The 18,570-nt window shown below is 44.1% G+C and overlaps 1 protein-coding gene across 5 annotated transcripts in view; it reads right to left on the reverse strand.

Annotated features, from left to right (window-relative positions):
* trit1 (tRNA isopentenyltransferase 1) overlaps positions 1-18,570 on the reverse strand; it is a 36,618-nt gene that overhangs the window by 9,999 nt on the left and 8,049 nt on the right. For 3 of the 5 annotated variants that reach the window (XM_031854312.1, XM_031854316.1, XM_031854315.1), the window contains 7 exons: positions 15,871-16,011; positions 13,321-13,419; positions 12,610-12,767; positions 11,455-11,597; positions 11,193-11,304; positions 6,815-6,927; positions 6,596-6,673 (listed from right to left, as the gene is read on the reverse strand). In XM_031854312.1, the coding sequence (XP_031710172.1) occupies positions 6,596-6,673; positions 6,815-6,927; positions 11,193-11,304; positions 11,455-11,597; positions 12,610-12,767; positions 13,321-13,419; positions 15,871-16,011 (844 nt within the window). Of the gene's footprint in view, positions 5,623-6,595; positions 6,674-6,814; positions 6,928-11,192; positions 11,305-11,454; positions 11,598-12,609; positions 12,768-13,320; positions 13,420-15,870; positions 16,012-18,570 lie in introns of all 5 variants that reach the window. The other 2 variants (XM_031854314.1, XM_031854313.1) reach the window with 2 other exon arrangements.

Raw genomic sequence — 18,570 nt, forward strand, 5'->3', positions numbered from 1 at the left:
TCTCTCTATCAGTCTGGCTTCAGCTTTCACTCACTCTCTCTCTCCCACTAACTGTTCCACCCCCGTGTTTCTATTTTGCACCAGTCAGCAGTCTCCAAGTCAGGCCTCGGCATCAAACAGCAGCACTAGTCCCTGCCCTGGTTGTCTGTCTGTCTGTCTGCATCAACAGCCACTGCCCTGCATTGATTGAAGACACAAGAAGGATGCTCAGGAAATGAAAGCGTGCGCAACTTTTAGAAAAAATGACTTCAAACTACTGCAACTGTGTGTAAACAAATATTATCCTGCAAGAGTTATAAAAGAATATAAAAGGCAAAGTAAATCATTTAAAGAAAACATGAATTAAAGGTCCCACATTGTGGAAAGTGAGATTTTTTTTTTTTTTATTATTATTTAAAGCAAGTCTCGTTGCTATATGAATACTGTGTTTCAAAAAGCTCGATCCACAGAGAAATGCGTATTCAGAAATGCTTTTTAAACGCGTCGCCAGGACTTCTGTAAGTTTGTGACGTCCCAACTATACGGTCACCAGCAGAACTGATGCTAAACTCTGTGTAGTTGACACTCTGCGAGTACCCGGCTGCAGTTACGCTGTGAAGCTGGCGACAGCGCAGATGCAGAACAGTGGAAACGCTGACCAATCAGACGAGCCTGGGCTATTTGTTTCTCGAGAGGGGGTCTTAAAGAGACAGGCGCTAAAACGGAGCGCGTCAGTCAGAGGGTGAAACCAGGTATAACGCCGTACTTATAGCAGCTATGTGGAAGCTACGTTGTTTGTGCTCACACATTTCACACTTGAACAGCCCTTATTTAAATCATTAGGTCCTAAAAGTTGTTTTTTCCTCCGTTCACGTGAATGAGCCCCGAGACTCTAGTGTGCTTTCCTAACGGGCCCCACAATGCGGAATATCAATAGAAAATCTGGGTATTTTCATCTGAAGTTGAATTGTTTTGCTTTATCGCCACTGAACAACTTTCATAGAAATGAATGGGGCCCCGCCTACTATGGGTATAATGTTTACCATGTTCTTCATCTTAGCTTAGCGTGTTAGCACGCTAACATTTGCTGGTTGGCACTAAACTGTAAGTATGGATTTTGTCATATACCAAAGTATTGGGGAAATAAAAATGTTGACCTGATGATGGCGCTAGTGGAAAAGCCAGGTGGTCACCAAAGTCAGTAGGATTCATCCTCTGGGGACCACGAATGTCTGTACAAATTATCTAGGAAATCCATCAAATATTTGTTGTGCCATTTAAATCAGTGATGGACCGACCCACTCAGACAGAGCTGCAAACATGGCTTAAAATTTAAAAAAGACACAAAGCTGAATCTAGTCAGAGGTGGTTTTTCCTGTAATATGAATGTGTTAAAGAACACATACAGTGTAAATGAACCCCATTAACCTGTACGTCTTTTATGGCTTAATCCTTTCCACACAGAGACTGAACTGTGGAGTCGAGGGCAGCAGACGCCCAATAGACGGGAGTTACTCTGCTGGGAACCGTCTGGGACTCCAACATTACTGAGGAATACAGAGTGCTAACCGTACAACTGGTCATCTGTGCAACTTTCTGTATTGACAGTCAGTGTGTGTGTGTGTGTGTGAACAATGAGTGTCTTCACACAGCCACGCCCGACAGCCATGAACTTAAATTTTGGCCTCGTGTTTTCTTAAAAACAGCACTGACTGTTTATCAAAGCCTCAGGTTTCACTGGTGTGGTTACTGTGTGTGTTTCAGAGGGGAAGTCTTTTGCGTTTGTGGCACAATAGCAGGCAGGTGGCGGTGGCGAGCGTCACCTGGCATACCTATACCAGACACACAGTTGGAGCTCTCTCCTTGAGGTGCCCTAATAAATACTTCACCTTGCTTGCCGCCCTTCTCTCTCTCTCTCTCTCTCTCTCTCTCTCTCTCTCTCTCTCTCTCTCTCTCTCTCTCAACAACACTGCCCTCCCACAATTCCCTTTTGCTGTCACCAACCTCCCACTGGGGCAGAGTGGTAAATAGAAGGGAGATCATGTGTGGTGGGTTGCCAGATGCTGGATGGAAACCCTTCCACCCGCCTCCACCATTCTTGCTTGGGGATCTGGTGAAATTGAACCCTTCTAATCCACTGTGTTGAACGAGGGTTGATAAGAAATGCAGAAAGGACAAAGAGGAGGGTGGTCAACACACACACACACACACACACACACACACACACACACACACACACACACACACACACACACACACACAGCGTTGCCTTTCAAGCACACAAGGGAGATTGCCAACAAGAAAGAGCATCTCCTGTCGCCCAGCAGCTGCTTGCCAGAGCTGTGTGTGTGTGTGTGTGTGTGTTTTTGTGTTGAAACAGTAGTCCACCTGATGCAACAAACGGGCCAGGAGTCATTTGCTGCGTCATCCCTGTGTTTATTTCACTATAAAAACTCAACTACCAGCCTCTCAGTGCAGCGTCCTCCGGCCCAGCTGTGCTTCTTTGGCTGTCGTCCACACTGGAGCACAACAGCTGCCTCCGTTCGCTCAACAGCCTCCTTCCTCTTTTTTTCGTATAGTTCCTCTTCCACTTTTTGTCTCCCTTACCTCCTTCATTATCTGTTGTTCCCGTTTGACATTTCTGCAGCAGGTCAAGTATATGTCAAGGATATTTTTCGGCGGATTCGGCCGAATTAATGATTTGTTTTATCCGGCGGTTTCGGTGGGCAAAGACTGAAGGAATCCCAGCATCCCCCCCGTAAGCTGTGCTTTCACTCCAACCCTCCATTATGGAGCTTCCTCCCCTTCACTCTTGATCTATTAAAGGAATACTTCACCCATAAAATGACCATTTGTATATCAATTACTCAACACGTGTTACCTTTACAGAAAACTTTCTCTCGCATGCCTCCACGACGAAGAAGTATTAATGAAAGGAGGTAAATGGGTCTGCGTTTAACAGCAGCGAAACTATATCGAAACATGCGTTTGCAAAATCTCACACAACTTGTGCAGTGTAATAAAAGTCTAATTTATACAGTCGCATGCTCACTACTTCCCAAACATATGCATCTTCACTGAAACCTTACTATTTAAACCACCGTGGACTGTTTATGCTGAAGATTTTAAATAGTAAGGTTTTAGCAAAGATGCATGTGTGTGTGTGGGAAGTAGTGAGCGTAAGACAGGATGAATGAGACTTGGATTATACTGCCTGAGTTCTGAGAGAGTTTGTAAACGGGCGTTTTGACGTAGTTTTTCTGTTAAATGCAGCAGCCGTTAGGCTTGTGAGATATGACGAGAATATTGGTGTCGCTCGCTGTTTGTGTGCGTGTTCGAGAGAGAGAGGGGAACAGAAGTTGGAAGCCGGTGGACGATTGTACGCAATGTTTCTGTAAGTTATTGATAACAACAATTGGAACGTCAACAATATGAATAAAGTTTACACGGCCGTAGTAATTAACCATGTAACTCCAACAGGAAAGGTGTCCGCTCACGTAAGCAAAATGAATGCAAATACAAAATGTGCCGATTATTTTGTACCAAAAGAAGAACAGATCTCCATTTTAAACCTGTGTGTCGTTCTCATCTGCTCCAGCCGTCTCTCGTCTCCCTCCAACCCCCCCCCCAGGGGACGAGGTTGCATTAGTGTGTATGCGTACATGGAAGGTTCGCACTTGCCAGAAAACAAGGGTGTGTAAACTCGCCTCACACCTGTTGCCCCGGCTGTATCAGATTACCTTCACTCTCCATCCACCCAGCTACCCATGTGTCGTTTACTCTCTCTCGCTCCCTCTCCCTCTCCCTCTCTCCCTCTGCACTGAAAGATACCTACACCCCTGTTACTTAACACTCACGAGCCCTCAGCCAAACTTCACCTGTGTATCCTAGTTACAGGCAGTGTGTGTGTGTGTGTGTCCCCTTGTGTGCATGCCTTCAAGGGAATTTAAAAAAAAAACAACTTTTAGGGCGCTGGCACCCTCCCCATAAAATGTAGCACTTATTAACATTAATATAACCTCAATTTAATTTTCTTTACGGGTAATTAAGTCTACTAATTAACCATTCCCCTTAAACCACACGGACACACATGTCCTGTAAGTGTAGACCCGCATACAGATGCACTTAAAAGGCAAGACAAATGAAGCTTGATTTAATTTGCGCTGGCTGACCTGCTGCTTAAATCCCCACAGCAACCAAAGTTGAGTCCACCAAGAACCACGTATCCTGCTGAGAAGTATTTAAGACAGCGAACGGCCACCTGCACCCTCACCGACAGTCGCTGCTGAAATCTGTGAACCGTAAAACTAGGTTAAACTTGTGCCTTCGAGGCATGCTGTCGTGTGTTCTGTATATTTACATACAGATTTAAGGATCATTTCCTAGCTTCTCTAACCGACTTGTTTGCCTGACTGAGGCCCTCTGTCATGTCCAATTTGTCTTTCCCTTTGACCCACTAGTCTCTGTATGCTCGGGTTGGTCTTCGTAGCCCCCGGTGACCCTGTTGCCCGAGTTTGTGTGGTCGGGGCAAATTCCCGGCAGCTCTGTAATGCTTCAAGAGATTAGCCTGCTCAGCTGAGGCCCGCTGGCATCTGTGTGAGTGTGAGTGTGTGTCTGTGTGGGTGTTGGGCTCAGACGAAACAGAAAAGAGGTCAGTAGTCACAGCAAGGGAGCGAGGTGAACACAGACCATGCAGACAGAAAGGTGGGATGAGCGAGAAACAAACCCTTCTGAAATGGATGTGAACAGAAAGAAGATATTTCACAGGAAAATAGCAGCATTCTATATTTACATTTTTACTCCCCCACTCAGGTGTGGGGATTTGGGAAACATGAACCGCAGCAAGAATAATGTCTGTCGGGGTAAAGGAGCCAAAAAACTCAAATTTAGCAGAAATCATACTAAAAAGATGCAGACGTGTTTCCTTTGAAATAAAAGAGCATTTGATCTCTCCGTCACAGATCTGCTCTCAATTTGGAATTTAGCAGCTGGAATGCAGAGCTGATTTCTGCCTGAACGCCCACTTAAACACAGGCTGACAACAGAATTTGCTTTTATCACCTCACGGCCGTTGCAGGTTTTGCAAACACAGCATGACTGACATGGACACTTCCATGGTACTTTGAACGGTTTGAGGAGTTTCAGACTTGTAACACACTCCTGCCAGCTCTACTAACTGTTATTTTTGCAAATAACAGTCGAATTGTAAAGTAGTCGTTAGTGCGGACATCCCAGCAGCTACTGCTGTGAACTGTACAGCAAAAAACTACAATATCTACAGGTCTTCCTGTTCGGGAAGCTGTAGGAAGCCTATTCTCCTTGTCCTGATTAATGTACAGTATGTTTTGCCAGAGTACACATTTCCTAGATCTCTACAAAAGTAAATAAAATGTATTGACTTGACAATGTTCTTGTTCTGAAAAAAAAGAGCAAGACTGACGAGGACACTTTCACAGCACTTTGGGTGATTTTTGAGGCGTGCCTGCACATATATCATCACCTGTAGTTGTGACCAGTGCTTCGCGACTAAGTCTTTCCTGGGAGACTTGATGGGACAGAAAGTTTCCGATTTCGAGTCGATCTCGTGGGCTGCCACCTGTTGTCTCGGGCCGGATGCTGCAGAGAACCGTCTTGCGCATTGTTCTGAATTGAGTGTCAGTGCAGACAGGTTACTGCATATGTAAAAGGGCTGGGAGACATGTGATGAAGACCATATGGTGCGTGCAGCGGGCGGTCAGAAAGAGGGGTATTGAGGTTTAGGGCCTGGCGTGGCCTAAGCCACTTGGGCCTAACAGGATTAGGAGGCTGGGTTACTGCAGGGCAGACTGCTGGTGGGACACAGAGGCCAGGTTTCCGTTTGAGACAAAGAGACACACTCGGCCTTTACATACATTTTAAAACACGTCTGACTTCAAGGGGTTGCGACCAGTGTGGGAAATCACCACCTGCCAAACACTGGTGGACTTTGGCTGTGTTGGATGCATTTATCCACTCGGCAGTGCCACAACCAGCCACTATAGTTATTTTCTATGCATTTGGTGGCAAAAGGGACTTTGTGCTGGTGCTAGATGTTTTCCCACTGCTTCCAGTCTTCATGCTACGCTAAGCTAACCGTCTCCCGGCTGTATCTTCATATCGAGCGTACAGGTATGGTATCAATCTTCGCATCTAACTCGGTGTCTAAAAAGTGTATTTCCCTGTTGAATTATTCCTATAATGATGTGAAAATATTAAATGTTTCATTCAAAATCAATCCTTAAGGAAGTGATTAAAGTGGTTAATTTTAATCCACCGATAAAAAGCTTCACTAAAAAATAGTGTGATAATTAACTAAAGATATACTATTGTGATATTGCCTCCAAAAAAATCACGGCATGTAATGGTGTTTTGCAATCCTGCTGTGCACACAGACACATGAATACAAACACACCCACACACACACACACACTAAACTCTGGAACACAACACGGTGTCTGAGAGGCCTAAAGTGCATCTAATGAAGTGCATGAATCTCATCTTGTTAAAGAGAGTGCTGATTGCTAAGGAACTGTGGGCTGACACACACACACACACACACACACACGCACACACACACAGGTGGGTGAAGGGTACTCACGTTTAAGGAAGCGGTTACGGACCCATTTATTCTGTTTGCGGGCGTAACGTCTCGTAGCAATCTTCAAAGCTTCTATACCTGGAGAGAGTTAAAAAGGAGGTTGTCATAGATGAAGGGGAGACAGGACAAAATCATTAAATAGATTCTTGTGGTTGAACCAGTCAACCAACCGGTGAATCTAAATCCATCTCTGTGACTTTGATCAAGTATTTGTCTGACCTTTGTCTCGGAGTGCGTCTTTCTCCTGCTGGCTGCTGCTTTCAGGAGCGGTCAGGTAGTCATGAAACTCCTTAAAACCGATCGACTGGAAAACCCCATGTTGGTAGTTCTGACTGGAGGAGACGAGAGGAGAGGAGAGAAGGAAATTAAACTTTATCCGTCAATAAAAAAAAAGTTTTTATCCATCAAGTTTCCGTCTCCAACTTGACATTTCCAGACACACGGTGGTGACTCATTTCACCTTCTCCTCCTCTATCTCTCCTTCCTTCCCTGAACAAAGAATGCAGATGTGAGGTCCTTCGGGGGACAAAGCGACAGGATGACATTAAAAAAAATTGTCACTGGCAGAGTGGCCCTCGGGGGCCTGGACTCAGTAGCCCTATCTCCAAAAAAATTACGTTAAATACAACAAAACTGCATTGAGAATTACATTTCAAACATAACCAAGTAGTTTTTGTTACAACGTTAACCACGTGTTCCAAACTGTGACCGTAGTCTGGGAAGAAATACGTTTCCCCCCAAACGTCATTGAGAGTGCAGTTTAGTTGTATTAGAAGGTGATTTTGTGGGAGACAGGGCTGCAGCAACCTGACCAGAGTGACATCCGGTTGGAGCAGAAGCCAGTCAGACAGTAAAGACAGAATATTTCCGTCCACGTCAGACCACATCTCCCTAATTTGAGGATTGCTGCCTGTTCTTTTTTTGGTTCAATTGGTGTGCATGTTAATTTCAAGGACCTGAACCATTTCTGATTTAGAGTGATTGCAAAAATAGTCGATTATTCTTTCTACTGCTATAAGACAATGTTTTTTGTTCTCTAGTTTTTTCCAACGGTTGAATTGATGGATGACAGATCAAGTCTGCACCTATTTAATGGCACTCAGTGGTGTTTCTTCTGTAGAAACTGGAGGTTGTCTATATATGAGAGCAGGTCCAGATGAATGTAAAGTTGGCCTAGATTACTTTAGTTTTTTATGACAATCTGAAATCTCACTTGGCCATTTCTCATGTGCTTTGAAGAAGATCCTTAACTTCAGTTTGTCAGTCACTCGTAGAACGAGAAGTCCCAGGCTTCATTATCATATCATGGTATCCGATCATCAATATCCTGCACTGCCCAACAAATCCTGGCAAAAACTAACTAATAAGAGTCATTAAGCCACACCGTGTCTCAATATTATACTCGCATCACATCTGTGTTTTTAGCCTGAGGCCTTGGCTGTTTTGGATACTAGTACGTCCTGTTTGCACAACAATCGTAGAATTACTTTGATAGCGAAGAAAAAGTCTGAATCTGATCTTTTTTTTTTCCTTTCTCCCTTTTGATTTCCAAATTGATTTGTAAATGGAGATCACATATCAAGAACAATACAATGGATGCTGCTTGATTATATTCAGAGCCCATTATCTGCTCATATCCCCGTTTGCATCCCTAATAAATACTAAAAGTACAATTAAACTGTAATTTTAGAGAGTGTTCTGCCATGTTCCCGTAGGCCTTAATCAAAAGAATATGTCACAGTTTAAAATGATAATTTAATTGCTTTTACAGTTCTACAATGATCTGCACAGTTAATGATCATTCTTAGTTCATGGGCGTGATGCACGCTTTGGCAGATGAATTGTATTCTGATAATATTCAAGTCATCACACTGAACATGTAAACTGGAAGTCTGTCAACTTTTCTTTGAACCGACTTATAGATTTACTTTCATCACATCTTTTTAAAATTCTTGCCGTCAATTATGCCTCTTCGTAGAAAGCTTTTAATGTTCTCCTAAATAATAAAAGAAAACTACCATTTTTAGTCCGCAACTTACACTTGTAACAGAAACAAGAGGAGGAAATAACAAAAATAAATCTGTCCAGACGGGCAGAGACAGAAATTTGAGAATAGCAACAGAGCACAGGAAATGTGGAGTCAATGGAGGGAGAAAAAAGAGAGACAGAGGAAGGGAGGGAGAGATTTGACCTTGATGTCTGGCCACAGCAGCCAGCAGCAGATGGAGACTAGAGGGTGAAGGAGAGAAAGACAGAACCAGAGGAGGGGAGGGGGGGTAAAGTGCCGGGGTGATCAGATTGCTGAGAGGGCAATAGTGATGATGGAGGAGGAGGAGGAGGAGGAGGAGGGTGCTGGTGCAAGAGGTGGGATGGGGTGATGGGGTGATGAAGGAAAGGAGGGATGAAAGAAGAGAATTGGCAGCTTCCTTGGCTTCATTCCAGCAATGCATCAACTCCCCCACCCCCCCTGCAGCCACACCCCATCACACACACAATATCAATATCTGCTGCTAGGACAGACCCACAGCAGTGTTCAATATCCGTTTTCAGCCGTCAATAAAGCCCACTTACATATTTACATGTTTAATGTCACACACTGAACAATTCTTATTCAAATAGGGCCGCTTCTGCTGCAAGTTTGGTACCGTAGTTGTGTTAAATACCAGTCAAATGCTAAAGGCGGTGCATCGTGGTAATCTCCACGCACATCACCACTCACAGTGCAGGAAATGGTGATTCCAGACCACTGAAAGATCCCAGTGTGCTACTGGTAATGAGGTTACTGTTAGGGAAATGTCAGGGGCAACTTGGCAATTGTGTGAAAGACAAAATATTAACATTATCTCGAAATAGCATCTTGAACGGACAACGCAGTGCCGCGAGTCATTTGTTCCACCGCGACGTCCATTCAGCGAGAGGCTCTGAGGTAATTAGCGCCGATCACCAGACTCCCCTGTTGGTGCTTATGTCCTATGGAGGGTGCTTATCTCTGCAATTATTAATAATCACTGGACATCCTGAAGAAATATCAGTCCCATCTGAACTAAACTCGCTACACTGTTGGCTGATTCTAAATTGGTCTGCAGGCCTTTTGGGAGACGACAGCCAACAGAACAGAGTGACCTGTCAGAGGGGGGGGGAGATAAATAACTGGATAGCTTGTTGACAGAGGTTCCTTTACTCTTATTGCCCCGGTTACAGACTGGATGTCTGGGTCTTTCATTTAGATGGGGACGATGAGAATGTGATCTTGAACTCGTTGCACAGACAGAGTCCTTTTCACGCTCGATAGCAATGACGACAGACAGAGACACGTTTATGGTGGACATGCACCACTTGCTATTTTCTTGGCCGATTACGATTTTCTTTCTACGACCCATCACTGACAGCAGGAATTCAGACTATCCTGAAAAAGTCAGTGTAAACTGTCAAAAACTCAAAATGTTATCCTTTTACTTTGTTATCATCATCTATAGTGGTTATTTAAACAAAAACACACAATTCAAATGATGAGGAAATAAATGATTGTGAGCACACGTTATTTTTAGCTTTCGGTCTAAGGACCTTCATCAGATGAAGCTATACAAGGTCTGATGAAGGTCCCTTAGACCAAAGCTAAAGAGGTCTGATGAAGGTCCCTTAGACCCAAAGCTAAAGAGGTCTGATGAAGGTCCTTTAGACCCAAAGCTAAAGAGGTCTGATGAAGGTCCTTTAGACCCAAAGCTAAAGCGTTCTCTGCATAGATGTAAGTGTGCGGGTATTTATTCTACCAGTTTGAGCTTATTTGATACTTCCAGCACCTTTTTTAAGATAAAGCCGGGTCAAGCGGTGGTTATCCTGCATAACTGCTTGAATTTAAAAAAAGTTTTAATTATGTATTATAGCCTTAGAGCTAATATTAGGAAGTTAAACGGGTCATAATTCCCTCTCTAATACCTCTTTTATATTCCTGTGAAAACATCTCCTTCAAACAGCTGTATTTAATCAAGTTTCTCACCAAGATTACATTTGAACACATCATAATAACGTTATATTTCACCTTTGCCTAATACAGATTTCTTTTTCTGAATAGAGCTTCATAATAAAGTCAACATAACCTCCGTTGACGTTAGCCGTTAGCTTCGTTATAAGCAGGACCGTGTGGGAAGAGACTGTGATCGACAGACGAGTCAGTCGCTGCGATTACTCCGAGCGTCACGCAAGCTAATGAATTACAATACATTGAGGGTCTGATTAAGTTAGCCGTTATACCAACGACGTAATATGTAAACATTTAGATTGCACTTAAACCCAGCCGTGGTCATTTTCACATGGTAGTTGGTCAGATAGTTTGGCCTTTTACACCTTTTCTTCTTCTACTCTCACAATGAGGGACCGGAGCATAAAGTGGGGGGCCACTGGGCCCTGACACCCCCTAGAAAAATACATCTGGCTACTTGGTGTGCAGATCTTTCTGTTTTAATTCTGCTAGATATCTGATATTTGATCCAGCATCCATCGGACACTGGATTTGACAGCACCTAAAGATAATATCTCACAATCGGGTTGATTGTGTTCCTTCAGGGTTGTGGACATGTTTTCACTGCAGATTTGTTACCTGTCGTCCTGGACTTTCTGCTGATTGTAGCGGACATGGAAGTCTCTGAGCTCCTCTACGAGTCCAGCAGACAACATCTCATCGACTCGAGCATCCAGCCGCTTGTCTAGAGCTGCAGGGGAACAGGGAGGAAGAAAGAAAACACCAGCAAAATGAGACAGACACACGTGAAAAGTTAGGTCAAGCTGCACTCAAGCTCCCGTAGCAACGTTGAGATTTCTGTTGTTTTGGTAAACAGCAGCAACAGTAACAGGGAAATCACCGTCCATGTCGGCGTGCAGCCAGAAGATGCAGGGGTCTGGGTATCTCAGCGGCCCCCCCAGACCATCGCCTCCCTCCTGCCCCCTCTGCTCCTCCAGCCAGCGGCTGTGAGAGACGCCCGTCTCCTCGTGGATCTGAAGACTCCTATGGACAACAAACACGCGAGCAGAGACCTGAAATAAAACACCGTGTGGAAACAACCGAACAAACACAAATTCCTCTGATCTCCAGTAAACTACGAGTTTACATCCCAGTGCGTCGGGCCTCGATGGGTAAACTGAGATTAGTTAAGTTAAACGTCCACTCATCCATTAAATCCAGTGTAAATGAAAAGTCTAGTTTGACAGTAGTCTCAATGATTAACACAGCAGCAGCAATAAATTCAAAAGGCAAGACGGGGGTATGAAACGCAGATCAAAAACAACCGGGAGTATAAATCACACCGTTGACATTCAGCGAGGGCTAAAATAACTTTCGAGACGTTAAGATTAAAATCAAGAACCGTCAGCCAGGCCTCGCTGCACTCGGAGGTTATGAAGAAAAGATGATTCCTGTCGTCACCTGTCATCCAGAAGAACAGGGTAACCTAACCTGCTCGCACAACAGACCAGAGTGCACTGGCTGCTACTCATCAAGTGTGTGTGTGTGTGTGTGTGTGTGTGTAAACAGGCTCTCGACATGTCGGTGTGGACTGGGTGGAGGCCATATACTGTGGCTGTCAGCCTGAGACAGAGCCCCTCGAATAAAACATGAGGAAACTCAACAATATCTTGAGCTACTCCTATAAACACACAGCCTGGCTTCCACAAACACTATTCTATCCCAGTGGCAGAAAGAGCATTTTCCACAGAACTATGTTTCCAATGTCACTGAGACAAAGTCAGATAGTTTCAATTTAAAGGAACAGCTCTCTCATAAACACTATGAATTGTATTTGGTATATAAGAAGAGGACGTAGTCACCGTGACATCACACATTGGTTTGTGGTTTTTGGAGCTCGAGTTCGGCATTTCGGCCGTCGCCATCTTGGTTCTTTGCAACCAGACGAGAGTACAAACCGAACTCTGACTGAGACATTCTTATTTCATGTGGCTAACTTCTCCTACCCATGCTCGTGTTGTTTTTAGTATAGAAGTTAGTTTACCCGCTGTATCACCTGGCTATCTTGCGTTTGTCATTGGGGTGCAACATGGCTGCCATTTTGGGGTCGACCTCCGCCAGTCGTTTGTGTAACTCGGCTCCTCCCAGTTTCTCCAGCTCCAACTTCCTGTTTGCAGCCTCATCTCCTCCGTCCACTGGCTCCTCGATCTCCTGCTGCAGCGAAACACATTATATTTAGCCTCACTTTTTTTAAAAGAAAGACGAAAAGCGGCCGACGTCATTAACGTTTTTTCTCTCATTGTGGTCACTTTTGCTGCTCTGTTTGATCAGGGCCTTATACGTGTACCGTCACATCCTTAAAGGGCCAGTGTGTAGCACATAGGAGGATCTATTTGCATCTATTGGGTTTTTCTTTACCTTAAATTTGAGCCGTTTAAATATCTACATAGGGAGCAGGTCCTCTTCACGGAGCCGGCCGCCATGTTTCTACAGTAGCCCAGAATGGACAAATCAAAACACGGCTCTAGAGAGGGCCACCGTAGATCTCCTACACACACAGTTTCAGTTGATTTCAATCTGCAACCTGACCGCTAGATGCCACCAAATCCTGAACACTGGCCCTTTAAGGTATTCAAATGTTTTTTAATACAACATTACAAAGCACCTTCAGTGGGTGAAGAAAAATGAGAAATGAAAACATGAATGTGATAAACAGTGTCAGAGAGACGTGAGAGAATGAAGAGAGGTGTATTTGAGTTGGACTCACCGCTGTGTTCAGCAGGACTCTCCACAGCAGAGACTCAATGTAATAGTTTGTTCCTCCAACAACGACCGGCAGTTTGTTTCTGCTGTGCATGTCATCAATGTTTGGAGGGCGTTAAGGAGGAAACTGATCTGGGCACATGTCATGTACACGGATCCCACGGTGGTTTCACCTGTCGCTAACTCCAGTAGTCTTACATGAATGCACCACAATTAAAACCCACTTTGAAATGAGCTGCTCTATGCTGAATTGCATACAACTCCTCGAGCTATCAATGGTAACTGTACATTTTCGACTGCTTGTAAAAGGTATGTTAGAATCCTAATGAGACAGAAAATTGAGTCCTAATTTTCCGACCCTATTTCAGGCATCAAACCTAAAACACATTCAAAAAACAACAACATTGACATTTGAGACGAGAGAACCGGAAGTGCAGTCCGGCTTTTGGACTCGTTCCTGCGGCTCTCTATGAAGAACACTGCAGCAGCAGTATTAAGATTAGTGCATTGACACTTCTTCTTCTTATCAGTATTTACAGTAGCTGAGTGCAGCGTGGCTGATATGACGATACACTCTTAAAGGAGGCCGTCGGACCAATACATTGAGTCAATTACAGCTTAATCAATTAGGTGAGTCATTGGTAAATTGACTTACAAAATAGCTCTATTGCTCTTTAGCTATTTTGATATTTGATTATTAAAGTGATTTTTGGCTCAGATGTCTTTGAGTTGAGAACTTTCTTTTTGAGAAACTATCCTATATTTCACAAAAAAAAAGCAAAGACTTTGTGATACTATACTTTATGAATACAACTTTGACTTCACTTGACTGGGGAAAAGGAGAAAAACAAAGAATATAAAATTGTGTTTGTTGTCCTCTCTGAACTCATGTACCCTCATCCTAGCATCTTATTTAACTACTGATATACCTATAAAGGCTTCAATTGGGTGCTTATGAATAATTTGGTATTTAAAAAGCACTAATTAAAAAAGAAACAAAACAATTATATGAAGTGAGGCTCAAATTGAGTGATTACAGTCTTGAAACATTGTAGTGATTCAATAAAGCACCAGTAAGAGATGACTAAGAGATGACTCGGCTGGTAGGATGATTATTAACGAAGGGTTAATCATCTCATGACCCCTCTGATCTATCTGAGGCGGGAAAATCACCGTCTCACGACAGTAAACTGAATAGATTTGGGTTTAGAACTTTTGTCCGGACAAAGACGTCAACATGGGCGACTGGAAGGTTTTGGTGTTCATTTTTCATAAAACAATAATTAATAATTGATGATTAATTAGTAATGAAAATAATCATTAGTTGATACTCAGAAAATCCATACCAGCAAAGAGTTTGGTTCACCTCCTAAATCAACACAGAACTACCAATAATGTAATTTGAAAAGACCTTCCTGCTCACACACACACACACACACACACACACACACAGACAGCCGGCCACACCTTAGTTCCCTTACTCTCCCCTTTTCTGTCGCATCTGCTCTCATCCTGCACCTTTCCTTCTCCGTCCTCCTTCCTCGCCCACCTCCTCCACTCAGAGATAATCAAATAACCCCTCAAACAAGGTAAACGCTCATCAGCCATCATCACTCACCTCCTCTCTCTCTCTCTCTCTCTACACACACACACACACAGAGAGAGGGCTGCATCACTGTGCTTGCAGAGGCAACGGAGCAGGAGATAGAGAGATAGAGAGAGAGAGGATGATCACTGACAAGCGGCGAGGAAAATCCGAGGGAGGGAAAACAGAAAGAGGGCTGCAAGATTGAGAGCAATAAAGCAGGAACAGAGGAGGGGGTTAGATGGAGGGAGTTTATGTGAATGGCATGTTGAGTCAAGGATTGATAGCTGATGATGCGTCATTAGGTCCTGCGTCTTTGAACTCCTCAAGCTTGTCAGCCTTCTCCAACTACCCCCCCCCCACCACCTTCCTCTTCTCCCCATCCATCGTCTCTCTTTCCTGCTCTACAGTTTAAAAATCCTCCACGTCACGTCTCTTTCCCACTAATCTGTATTCATCTCTTTCCATTGCTCCCTCTTCCCACCAGCGAGCTCGCGCTGCACTGAGCCTATTCTTGGAGCTACCGCAGCCCCTCACCGCACTGGTGAGCGTGTGTGTGTGTGTGTGTGTGTGTGTGTGTGTGTCTTCCTAGATCTATTAATACCGCCTCTAGTTATTGCCTCCTCTCTCCACATCTGTGTGACGGCCGGTGTGTGCGGCAGGGTGTGACTGCCCAAAGTGTGTGTGTTCCTATACAAATATCCTCTCTCTCTCCCTCTTCTCATTTTCAGAGCAACATCTGCAGCGAGACACGCCAACAAAACGAGGACATTGCAGATCGCGCGCACACACACACACACACACACACACACACACACACACCCCACCCCCCTCTGGACCAATTAGTGAAAGTCAAATTGACTGAATTCCACTTAATAATGTGGGAGGGGAGACGCGACAGGGGGAGAGGTGCTACAGGAAATCATGCATTTCAATATTGCATTTCACATGTTTCCAGGCAAAGGATATTAGAGCCAGGGCTTTGTTCCTGAAGTCCACCACCGTGTAGCTGCTGACCAACGGGTCCACAAAGCTGATCATGTGATGTCTGCACTGGGTGCGCTCCTCAGCCGTCACCTTATTGGTGATGATGTCGAGGCCCTGGTACACCTGAAGGGGATGAGAAAAAAGAACCACAAAAACACGATGAAGTGAATGAGAATCATGGAAAATCAATGCTTTTATATGCAGGTTTCATTTCTATCACGTAGGAATATAGACGGATGAGCAAACGATATTACTTGTAACCGCATTCACATGAAATTCTCAATATTAATGCACTCTTAGGATGTTTTTTCGTCCTCGAAAGCATGAATCCCTGGCTAACACTGAAAAATAAATAGAGTCCATAAAACAAATTGGGCAGGAGATTGAAATCCCTGCCAGCAGTAGGGTGTGTGTGTGTGTGTGTGTTCATCAATGTCAGAAGCTGGTTGTTATGGAGGAAGGAATGAGGAGCGTTGTTTGTCGTCCGTATGAAATGGCTCCGACCGTCACACCTCCTCTGTCCATTTTTATCATCACCCAGAGAGGAGGGCTCCCTCGTGGAATTGAACAGCTAGGTGTCGTATACAGTAATCCGTCAAAATTCACACACACACACACACTTTTAAAGTATGTCTCCAGGTACAGAGAACTTTCTTACTCTTTTTCTGTCCTTCAAAAGTATTGTTTTTACTACTCCATATAAGGGCCATTGTAGGTTAGGAAAATAATAAATACAAAGACAGGGGGAAGAAAATGTCTGCGATTAAAGACTTAAATTAAGAGGAAGAAAACGTGGATATTCTCTTAGATTTACGTGGCAAATTTACAAGAAAATTTTTTTTTCCCGAGAATATAAAGTCATAAATTTATGAGAAAAAGGCGAGTGGAGTGTAAAACCGTGGTAATGCTAGCACGTTTTCTTTGATTAACATAAATAAAAGACACAGGAGGAGATGTATGGCAGTGTCAGTCCAACTGTCAACGGATGTGTTCAAAACACTTTGATGTAATCATGCAGGTGCAACAATATTCTGACTGCTAAGACACAAAACTTATTTGTATTGATTTTGCAGTTTTACGACACCAATAATCAGGATGTAGATGGCAAAATATCAACATCTCCAGTGACCCCGCCCTCTGCACAGCATCTGTGTGTAGTGTGTGTGTGGCTCATAAAGTGGTGAATCAGCCTGAAGTTGCCAGGAAAACTTTATGAGTCAAAAACTTCACAAACAATTTGACCAGCGGGCTGAAACCTCTGGTTGGATTCAGTCTTGAATTGAGTATAAGCGTAGTGAAGCGGTCTATTGTTCAGAGTAGGAAAATACAGCCTTTGATTATAAGCAGTCGCCTTTTGGGTTTGAAGAACAGCTCCAAATGAACACACAAGTGTTATTTTTTTCACAGCTTGAAAGAATGAAGTCAGTCTCGACTGTAACTCATGATTTCCCTTCGTGAAAATTTCTCCCACAGCGACAAGGACGCCACGGACGGACCCAGTTCTGAACCGGAGCAAAGCTTAGCCTCACTGACCCGCCCGGGAGCCAACATTAACACCACGCTGCTGGAGAACCAGGCCCCAATGATGCTGGGCCCACTGGAGGGAAGGGAGGCACGGGAGAACCAGAACCAGGACTGAGCCGGGCAGACCTCTGCAGTAAGTTGAGAGGTTTTGTAAAGGGACGCTCTGTCCACAGGGACAGCATTAAAGTTCCTCTTAGCAGCTTTAATATTAGGACTAATTAGCAGTGTTTTCAATCAACCCATGGAGCCAACAGTAGCTAATTAGACTAACATTAATTAACTACAACTGATTTAATCTGCCAGCAACAGTTGCAGTTTTTGCCAGCAAAATGGACAGCTGCTGCTAAAGTGGAGAGAGCTGCTACAGCCTATCTCTGTCTGAGAAGACGTAAAATTACTAAGAATTCAATCGGTAATTTTGCCATCTTTATCACTGTAAACTGCATATTTGGATGTTTGTGTTTTTATAATTTATCAGCTGTTTAAGTTTTAAGTTATTCATTTGGGCCAGACAGTGGCAATACACAAGTTAGTGTGAAATGTCTTTTCTAAACATATTTGAGTGTAATTTCCTTTCCTGTCAGCTGTGCTGTGTTCACACTACAAGCAACAAAAGCAACAAAGCTACATTGTCGGAGAGTTGCCATTTAAGTGTTGCCCAAGCACTTCTTGGCGTAATCATGTTGTTACATAGCACGGAGAACCGGCTAAGAGAATGCTGAAAGATGGAGCTGGACAGGGTGAAACAAAAACATATGATTGGTTCACGCGTCACCGCGTCATTAGAGCGCAGGAAAAAAAGTTAGTGTCGCCCGTAGTGTGAAAACACAGCACGAGGCAGAACGTGCGTAATCGTGAAGAAGATGAAGTATTGTATTCTGCAAGGTGTGCCCACATCCTCCTAACTTTGTTACCGAGCATCTTCCAGTCGTCTAAATCGTATATGTCACTGTTTAACCCAACGTGCATGCAATGGGGGATCACTACAGCAGTGCGGGTTATTGATCAGACCCTTGGTGAAAGTGTGTGCGGGTGGGTTGCGTGTACTTCGCCAGTAAGGGAGGGCAGAACAACCCAGCCGGATAAATTATTCACGACGCCTCTGCACGACACCACTGTCAGCCATGGGAGGGGGGGAGGGGGGGGGGGGGGGGGGGG

Source organism: Anarrhichthys ocellatus, unplaced genomic scaffold (genome assembly GCF_004355925.1).
Source record: "Anarrhichthys ocellatus isolate YVR2014 unplaced genomic scaffold, GSC_Weel_1.0 scaffold14, whole genome shotgun sequence".
In the NCBI taxonomy this organism is placed as follows: domain Eukaryota; kingdom Metazoa; phylum Chordata; class Actinopteri; order Perciformes; family Anarhichadidae; genus Anarrhichthys; species Anarrhichthys ocellatus.